Below are 9,799 nucleotides of genomic sequence, written 5' to 3'. Positions count from 1 at the left end.
TAGTTATTCGTCCATCATCCATCTCCCTGCTTAATTCAGCACTGTTTTTCTGTCTCTTTTTGAGATGGGTAGGGGCAAGGTCGAACTGAAAAGGATCGAAAACACGACGAACAGGCAAGTTACATTCTCCAAGCGAAGGAACGGGCTTCTCAAGAAAGCGTTTGAGCTCTCGATTCTCTGCGACGCGGAGGTGGCGCTTGTCATCTTCTCTGCCACCGGCAAGCCTTGCCAATATGCAACGAATGAGTACGTACGGTTTCTCTTTCTATGCAATTCTCCGACTCTCAGATACAAAGCCGGAGTCTCTCTTCCTTCTTCTTTCAGTGGTTTGTTCTTTTGTTTCTGCGTACGTGAAATGGCACTCCTCGACAGACTAAGGGCCCAGTAGACAGGAGGGGCTTTTGCTCTTTTTCCTCGGCAAATTGTCTTTGTCTTTTTGTTTTTCTTTTTCTTCCTGTTCATGCCTTTTCCAGACCTCAAATTACTACATCAGAAAGTGGCAGGGAAAAGACAGCCGGAAAGCTTTCAACAGTGCAAGAGCTATCGTTGTTCAAGTCTTCGGGCAGCAAATCGGGCTCTTGAATGCTCCAATTGCATTTACTGCTCTCTTTCCTTATTGGGTTTACACAGAAATTCTATTTCTTTTGTTTCTTTTTTTTTTTAATCTTTTGATTATCGTATTGCTTTTCTTTAGCATTCATAGCACCATCTCGAGATACAGAGACGCTGTTGGTATTCCGCATCTCTATACTCAGCATTCCAGAACAGTTGAGGTAGTCCTTTTGCCTTGACTTTCCGCTTACCTCTATCCTCTTGGAATTCGTAAGCATGATCTGGATACCCAGGTTTCCTTTATGTCGATCCTTCCTGAAATGAACAGCTTTTGTTTCAGTCTTCCATTTTCGTGTGTGTCAGGAAATTTCATGGTTATAGATCACTTGGAAATATATCTCTTATGATTGTTAATTTGAAGCAGACAGTATCATATTTTCACCACTTTTCGACTGTGTTTATGATCTTCCATTCCCTACCTGAATCAGTTTTGGATGGCCGAGTTGAACAACTTACGAAAGTCAATACAATCTATGGAGGAAAAGATTAAGTAAGCATCCTGACATTTCCATTACACCTGGTAGGAGACTTATTACTCCTTTCATGAACTTGACATTCTTCTTGCTGTAGTCATTTGTTAGGAGAAGACTTATCATCCTTGGGCATGAGAGAGCTTAAACAACTAGAGAGCCAACTGAAGGTTGGAGTCGAACGAGTTCGAACCAGAATGGTAATGGATCTCTTGTAATTTTGTGGAAAATTTCTACTTTCTCATACTTATTTTGGAGATGAATCTTATTTGCCTTCACCATTTGATTGGAAGGGAAAGCTCCATTGCTAGTGTATAAGCTAACAAATCTTAAATCTTTATTTGACGATTAAAATCTTATATGATAAAACTTATGAATTTCTAAACATAATGAAATTCAAAAAAACTGCAATTTCCATAAGAAGATCGAAGATAGGCTCTCGTCTATTCAGATGTTCATTGATGGAAACACATAGCCCCTCTGCTAGACCAGATCCCGTAATATTAAACTCCTATTTTCCCATAAAAAAGGAGAGGTCCACTACAACCTACATCCAAAGGAAACCACTTCATCAATAATGGGTCATTTTCTTAACGTGTCTAACGTTATAATCATAGGTGACCGGGATTTTTTAGTCCGGTGAATGAGTCTCATTCACATCTTCTTTTTTATTGAATGTGCGTAGCCTCATACTGCTGCATGGAAGTAGAAAATTCTCTCTAAAATGATCATGTAAGTTGTCATACAGAGTTACAAATGCTCTCTTATAGTGTCATACATATCTACATATTAAAACAAACCGAAGTTTATATATAACTCATTTACAATTTCAAGGCGCATGTATGCATGATATGTGTGGAAAAGCACCTGAAATTCTTGGGTCAGGGTTTGTGTTTAGAATGGCTTGGTAAAGACCGAAGAATATATATATATATATATCAAATCGAAGTTTTTTTATTTTATTTTTTGGTTACAGAGAGGCCTTAAAGTAGAGCATATCAACTTACAGAAGAAGAAGGTGAGACTCCAAACTCGTTTTCTCCTGTTAACGAAAGAACAAATAGGACCACTCTGGTTTAGATAAAGAATACATAAAAGATTACAATGACAATCATTCCTTCTCATTTCATTTGCAGCTAAGAGCTCTTCTGGATGAGAACGCAAGCCTACAGAGAAGGGTGAGATTCTAATTGTAGATTATACTACAGTAAACTGATTTCTACCATGTGATTTCCCAAAATTCAACTACTTTATTACCCTCCTACTGCTGCAAATCAAGTTGCAGGAAACCAGATTGAAATCGAATAACCCGGCCGAGGGGAGCACAAGTGGTACATTTCAAAGGTAAAGTACAGATGTTTTTGTACACGAATTTGGCTTCATTTTTGCTTTTAATGCAGTCTCCGAGTTGTCATTCCTTGGGAATTGTACAGGCTGTGAGACTCAAAACTATCAGCCAGAGATTCAGTGGCAAGCTTCTCTGATAGAATAAAATATGTTTTGGAAGATAGAAGGCCTTTTTAGGTTGTTGCAGCTTTAGCTTGTATGTGAATGAAGACTTGGATTGTTTTTCTGTTTGAAACTGGGTTAGTCCCTTGTGGTGTACTAAGGGTGGTTCCTTGCCCTCTATAAATAAAACTAAAGTTTGGTCAAAATGAAAGAAAATGTGTAAATTACTTAAATTCTATCTTATTATGTATAAAATTGGAAAGTCGAGGTAGAATTCATGTCACCCAGAAGAAGTGAATGACCCTATTTCTTAACAAAGCGATGGAATGTAACACTCCACCTTTTATATTGGAATTTCACTTTCTACCATTGGTTGCCTTCATGGGTTTGCTCCATGCTCTATCCTACTTTGTTCTTCCTTCTTTTCCTTCGTGGTTTTTTTAAAAAAAAAAAAAAAATGGGCAATGAGAGGGGGACATGGAGGCTGTGCCGGAAAGGGAGAGCCTACACTCCCCCCTTTTCTGTTTCCGTTGTTGTCGGCAAGTTTTAGAGGATGCCGGGGAAGGAGAAGGGGGAGTGGCCTCCCCCACGCTTGCCTGGTGTTCGATGCGGAAATTTCATTCATGGGCGAGGTAAAGGTGTCCCCCACCTCATCTCCTTCCCTAGCATCTTCAATGACTTGCAGAGGATGCTGGAAATAGGTACAATTGGCGGAGGCGGCCCTCTCCCTTTATCACAAGTTAAGATTTGCTAGTATATATATATAATACCAGCAGGACTAGTCTCCTTCAATTACATGAAAAGTTGAATAATAGCCATTTATACGGAGAAATAGGTCTCACTGACCCCTTCCATGTGATTGGAGGGGAGCTTAATTTTACTACACCTATACAAGCATACTTGGGACCCAAGCTATTTACTATTACTAACAGTATTTCATTTATCAACAAGGTAGTGTGCCTAGTAGAGAAGCAACTTAGCAAGTGTGTCCACTACCATGTACATTGCATTAAAGGGAGGTGAAATTAGATTCTTTGTTAAAACAAAGCAATGGCAGGCCAAAGGTCATTCCCAGTTATAGAACGAGACGAGATGAGGTTAGAAACCTAATCCGTCCCTCCTCCGTTTCTCATGTCCCATACTCATCCCTGCTCCAGCCCATGATCGCATATGCCCCTTGAATGATAATATTTTGACGTAACAGTAGTCTGTGACAATTATGACTAGTTATGGTCTACCAGACGTGTCTTACGTTATTTTGTTCTTTTCTTCTTTTTTGTTGGTAGATTGCCAATTATTACTGTATGCTAGTCTCGAGTGATGCAACTTTGGAGGCATCTTTCAGCCTTGAAGGGATGTATGTTATATCTGGTAACATGTTTGTTCCAGTTCATTCCTGGCTAAATAATTGTTGCATATAGTGATGTTTCTGAACCCTAGCTCTAGCATTAGCTTGAAGACAACATACATGGCATCCATGCAAAAAAAAAGGATTGACATCAGTTTCTAGAGATATATTTTCGTACTTTTAACATTATTTTATGTGTGTATATATATATTTAGAAGTTTCACTTTAATTTTTTTCTAATCTGAATATTTTGTTTTAATTAAAAAATAGGTATATAGGAAAAACCAAAAATATAAAATATAAAAAATATAATTCTTGAGAACATACATGGCATCGATGCAAAAAGTAGGACTGACATCAATTTCTAGAGATATATTTTCTACCTTTAGATTATTTTATATTCTTTGAATATAAATTTTTCTCTGTGTATATATAAATTTAGACGTTTCATATTATTTTTATATTCAGCCATATAAATATAGATATTAATTTATTGTTATCTAATATGAATATTTTATTTTTATTAAAAAATTAAATAGGTAAATTGGAAAAACCAAAAATATAAATATAAAAAATAAAATTCTAGACGAGGATTTTTTTTTTTTTTTTGAGAATATAATTCTATGTTGAAATAGGCCTACCACTTGAGTCATTACCGCTTAATTCAACTAGAAGTATGGATCAAGATTATTATAACATGCAAGACCATACTTAAGAACAACCAATGTTATTTCCAAAATATGTCAAATAAATTCATATTGGTTGGAAACTAGCAAAATCTTTCCTTGACATGTCTTTGGCTAATGATTACTAAGTAGTAATTTATATAGGATTTTGATTTATATAAAAATTCCAAGTCTATATAAACTAGATAAGGATAGGTGTATGAAGTTACATGATGAAACTATCATTGAACCAATCCTCAAAACCAAGTCCCATATAAGAATCTTTGAATTGACATGAATATCAAATTTGAGTTCGATTTGCACAATTCATATACCACAAGTTATCTAGGTGATTTTCATGTAGTATATAGTTTGGCTCAGAGAATGTACTTCTTGCTCGAAGATCAGGTGAGTACCCAATTTGTTTGGATACTACCATCTCAATTTTTAAAGGCAAATTTAGGTTTCTCTTGAGAATCCAAATTTGCTTCACCTAATTCAACTTTGATCTTCTAGTTGAACACTCAAATGCATAAAGGCCTATGATTTCACATTTATAACATGATTCATTATAGATTTGTGACGTTGTGATCTTTATCATATTTTCTTTCTTGAAGTTCTAAAACCCTAGATAAAAAAATTTCATTTTTCATTTTTCAACTCATGAATGTTTGAAGAATGGAATTCAAGATTCTCACATTTAGAGAGGAGCCCATCAATTTTTTTTTCTAAGCACTTCTATCTTGGAGGAACATTTAGCTTTCAAGGATTTAATTTCCTTTTCTAATTTTGAAAGTTGACTCATTAATTTTTTTTTTCTTCTAAATGAGGACATATATTCATCTAGTTGTCTAACGAGTTCTTCCTTGTCTAATTCCTCACAACTATCATCCCCTGAAGTTTCATCTTGATTTGATATTATGTTCCCTACTAATTATGAGTGTATACAATCTTCAATGCTTATAATGTTACTATGTGTAGTGCACTTGGAGTGTGAAGAGCCACATTTCATGTTCTTAAAAAAATTAGATTTTAATTTAGCTGATATACAAGATAAAAAATAATCTACCAATTCATCATTTAAGAAACTAAGAACGAGTTTCATAACTTTAGAATTGCCATCAATTTTTATATTGTCTAAGTCATCCCAATCACATACTTGTTTTGGAATAAATATTTCCTTTTATATTTTGGGATAGGATGAAGAGTCAATTGGTTATTGTTTCCCATAATTCAAATCCCATGAATTGTAAGAAAAATTCTATTCAAATAACATTGTTAATAATACACTTTTAAACTGCCCATTTTGTTATCATCAAAATAACAGAAACCGGCATGATTTTACCATTTGGTCTTGCAATTCATTCCTTAACATCCAAGTTCATAGTTCTTCTAATTCTATCAATTTACACCAAACAAAAGATGTGGCCAACCTTCTTCATAAAGCTAGGATATATTCATCCACCCCTGTTGACACCCCTTTACAAATATCATCAAAGGTGACTCCCCTAGAATAGATTACTAGAACCCCACATTATATCATGGTATTTGGACTCTTTAATATGTCATAATTACATGACTAGAGCTTTGTTTTACATTCAACAATGTTTGTTAGTTTATGCATAAACCTACTAACTTCCATTTTCAACTTGTTAAATGAATTCAAAGATATATTCAAAGGCACTCTACATTTGTTCATACTTTAGTGCGTATATTCTGATGTTGATTGGGCTAGTTGTCCTTCAACTTATTAAGATACATCCGGATACTCGATGTATCTTGGACTAAATCTTATGTGTTGGTTAGCTAAAAAGCAACCGATAGTTTCCTACTCTAGTACGGAAGCTAAATACCATGCATTGGCTACTCTACATGTGTTGAAGTCTTATGGAGCCCATATCTAGTCAATGACCTTAAAATTTCTTACTTTATATTAATTATCTATTGTGATAACTTAAGTGCTACCTAACTTCCAGAAATTATGGTTCAACATCCTCAAAGTAAACACATCAACATAGACTACCATTTTGTTTATGAACATGTCTCCATAGGTTTACCAAATCTCTTTCTAATTCAAGATTTTACCCAAGAAATTGCTATCACTGTAGTTCTTGGAAAGTTGGGGAAGCTTTCCATGAAAAACTTCAATGATTCCCTACTTTCTCTAGATATAGAGATGTAGTACGATTAAACACGCGATAAAAATAATTCCATTTAAATTTAATTTAGGGAACATTCTAGTTCAAGGGAAAACTCACTCCCAGAATATCCTTTTTATGACTGTAATGCAAATTTCAACTTGCAAACCATGATACTTTTCTGCCTATGTTCATGGCCAAAAGGAAGTCATGGGTCCCCCCATGTTCCTCACACTTTATTCACAGATATTTTATGTAAAAATCTTCTCCATAGAAGAATATAAAACCTTTTTAGAACCTCATAATTGCACTTTCACATGAATTTGGAATCTGGAAAAAGAGAGAAGAAGAAAAAAGAGGACCAGTGATTTTCAGAATATTTGTTTCCTAGCTAGGGCAGGAGATAAAGCACGGTTTCTAAAGAAATACCCCTAACAGTACAGAATTCATATACTGGAGGTATCATTTTCTTTTTCTTCCTCTAAAATGGTAATCTGGTTTGGAAAGCCCTTTTTAAGGAAGAAGGAAAGGAAAACAAGTGTTTTGCTAATCCCAGAGTAGTCGAAGTTAAGAGATTTGTTTCATACTGGCAGATATTTTAAGATTCAGTACAGAGCATTTTGATAATTATTCATCGACACTTTTATCCAAAAGAAGCCCAACAAAGAATCAGAGAAACCATTCAGAAATAAAGAAACTCTTATTGATCCAAGCAGACTCATTACAATTACAAATGTAAAGGAGATAAACTTACCTCCGGATTTATACATAACTACATTATAGATTACACCACACCCGTCTTTTCTTAACAAATGAAATTTATGAACCTACTCTTCAGGAGCCATGTCAAGTACATTTGCTTTCATGGAAGAAACTGGTTATTTGACGCTAGATTCTACTTTTATTAATAGACAGACCTTGCTTGGATCTCTTCCAACTTTCTTCTATCAGAATTGACCCTTTCAAGCTTAAACCTCTCTTGAACGTAAGAAATGTAGATTGCAGCCTTCTTGTCAACACTGTCATCACTATTCTGATCTGGGCCAACATTAGTTCCACGAATTTGGCTGACAGTGTCCCCGCTTCCATCCATTTTTACGAACGCCGATTTCTGCATCACCGGAGGAAAGGAATACTCCACAGACGGCGTCAGCGACGATCGGCTAGGATTGACCTTGCTACTGTATTGCATGGGGATAGAAGCCTTAGGCCCTCTGTGGAAGGACAGTGGCAACTTGGACTTGATGAATCCTCTTCTCTTGCGGCTTGCCTCCATCTTTGCTTCAATCTGGTTTCTTGCTGTTTGAATGGTGCTTGCAGTGCTTCTCCAACACTAGCAAGGTGGCTATTTATAGAACCTGAATAACCCAGATGAGATAGACTCAAGAGTGGGCCATGACTCCCCAGCTTCTTTCAGGGGAGATGTGCATGTAAGCGTGAAACAGCCAGATATATTCTAAGGCACCCATTTATTAGGAGCTTGACAAGATTTGAAAGATTTGGATAATCTGATAGGATGCTTAACACGAAAACAAGATTTAGCTTTTAGTTATCCATCACTTTGCTTCTAGCCTTCGATTTACATATACAGTATAGGGTGGGTTTTATTCTTGTTTACCTTTTCCACCAAACTAAGCAAAACGAAGTTTCCACAAGTAATTGCCCAGAAATATCTTACAGACTTCGAGGAACGAGTAGATAAGCATAAAGTCCTTTTCAAATCCTTACCAGCTCTTGTCAAGAATAACAAAAGAGACCCCACTTGTTCTTCCCATTCAAATGGCTTCGTTAACTGCAACATTGTGATAGAATCGATGAGACTATACAGGGGAAAAATCAGCCTTTGTTCTAGTCATGTAAATCGGGATCAATTCATGCAAATCTGTTTCCTGTTCCTCTGATGGGTCTGCCTGGCTTTGTGGGAGGCGGTGTCACCGCTACTGCTGCAACTTGCCTGTGCTGCTTTACGAAGACATAAACTTGACGGAAGGAAAGGTTTCTGTTCTTGAGAAATTTTGTTGAAAGATAAGACTATTCGTTCTCGTAAAAAAAGTGACTTGTCACATGGACAAGTGGGGTATTTGATTCTTTGAGGATTTCACGAACCCACCTGATGACGGACATGGGAGTTCTTTAGAAGGATCAAGTACAGTCTCGTCTCCCCTCCTGCTTTTGCTGTGAAGGGTCCCCCACCCTTCACTGGATAAAAAGGTAGCATCTCCTTTCCTTTCCAAACTTCTGGTTTAGGTCTTCTGAGCTTGTTTCCTAATGATGAGATTAGCATCTGGTAATATCATATTACAATCACAACTTTTCTTTTACTTTTTGCTTTTGATTCTCTTAAAAGAGCAAGTAAGAGCCAAAACCCAGTGTTTCGATCAGGGTTAATATCTTTCTTACTATGAGATGCCCTTGAGCAGCTTCTTCCTCCCTCACCCACAGAAAGATTTTGAGCATAAAACCCTGCACGAAGCCAATAAGGACCATATATCTCTTCTAGATGAAGCTTCTCTTGGGCTTCTCAAATGATGGACATCTCATGTTACTTTTTTGAATTAAATTAGGAGGAATATCATCATATCAAGGTAATATCCCCTTCCTAACTATGATATATATAAATCATAGAGCTCGTTTTATCTTTGAACTGCCACGTGGCATACATCTAATGGTTCATCACCTATCCCAGGTTGGAACTTCTAGAAGAGGATGTTCTACCCACTCCATTAATCAATTAATTAATCACATGAATAATCCCATAACTTCATTCCACGAATGGGCAAGCAGCACTTTGCAACAAAAAGCTCATTATCAATTAACCTAATAAGTTAGGTCAAGAACCTGATCAGCCGAAATTCTCCATTTTGTATAATTTGGCATGGAACTTTCAGCTACATGAGAATTTGTGCTTAGTTTTGTTTATAGAAAATTCTCTCAAGTCTAAAAAAAGGGAGAGAAACAAAGGAAGGCAGTAGGGATTTTGGTTATCAATGGATATGGAGATTACTGAGTGCGTTTGAACTAGCCGTTTTGTCACCCTGGGCATACCAAACACGACTTAAGATTCTGTTTGGGACCCCATGGAAAAGAAAAGAAAAGAAAACAAGAATTTGATCATTA

The 9,799-nt window shown here is 36.3% G+C and overlaps 1 protein-coding gene across 2 annotated transcripts; it reads left to right on the top strand.

Annotated features, from left to right (window-relative positions):
• Positions 1-2,725, top strand: LOC137963103 (agamous-like MADS-box protein AGL5). Of its 2 annotated transcripts, none has more exons than XM_068810285.1 (8): positions 1-246; positions 695-773; positions 1,041-1,102; positions 1,183-1,282; positions 2,059-2,100; positions 2,219-2,260; positions 2,368-2,426; positions 2,516-2,725. In XM_068810285.1, exons 1-8 carry the CDS (start codon positions 65-67, stop codon positions 2,520-2,522), a joined length of 573 nt encoding a protein of 190 aa, XP_068666386.1. In that variant the 5' UTR covers positions 1-64; the 3' UTR covers positions 2,523-2,725. The 2 variants fall into 2 exon arrangements, with proteins under 2 accessions (XP_068666386.1, XP_068666384.1); XM_068810283.1 differs by having other exon boundaries at positions 2,362-2,426.
• The last annotated feature ends 7,074 nt before the right edge of the window (positions 2,726-9,799 follow it).

This window comes from Aristolochia californica, unplaced genomic scaffold (assembly GCF_029961685.1).
Source record: "Aristolochia californica isolate CCGP_79_NKW_82.1479 unplaced genomic scaffold, dmAriCali1.0.hap1 SCAF_1, whole genome shotgun sequence".
Lineage (NCBI taxonomy): Eukaryota > Viridiplantae > Streptophyta > Magnoliopsida > Piperales > Aristolochiaceae > Aristolochia > Aristolochia californica.
The sequence above is the reverse complement of the archived record's forward strand: the minus strand, read 5'-3'. Positions and strand labels throughout refer to the sequence as shown.

What these genes read in the sequence shown, in the direction of transcription:
- LOC137963103 (XM_068810283.1), top strand. Translation starts at nt 65, where the DNA reads ATGGGTAGGGGCAAGGTCGAACTGAAAAGGATCGAAAACACGACGAAC. An exon ending in AGCATTCCAGAACAGTTGAG is followed by an intron (nt 774 to 1,040) that starts GTAGTCCTTTTG and finishes TACCTGAATCAG; the next exon opens with TTTTGGATGGCCGAGTTGAA. An exon ending in TCTATGGAGGAAAAGATTAA is followed by an intron (nt 1,103 to 1,182) that starts GTAAGCATCCTG and finishes TTCTTGCTGTAG; the next exon opens with TCATTTGTTAGGAGAAGACT.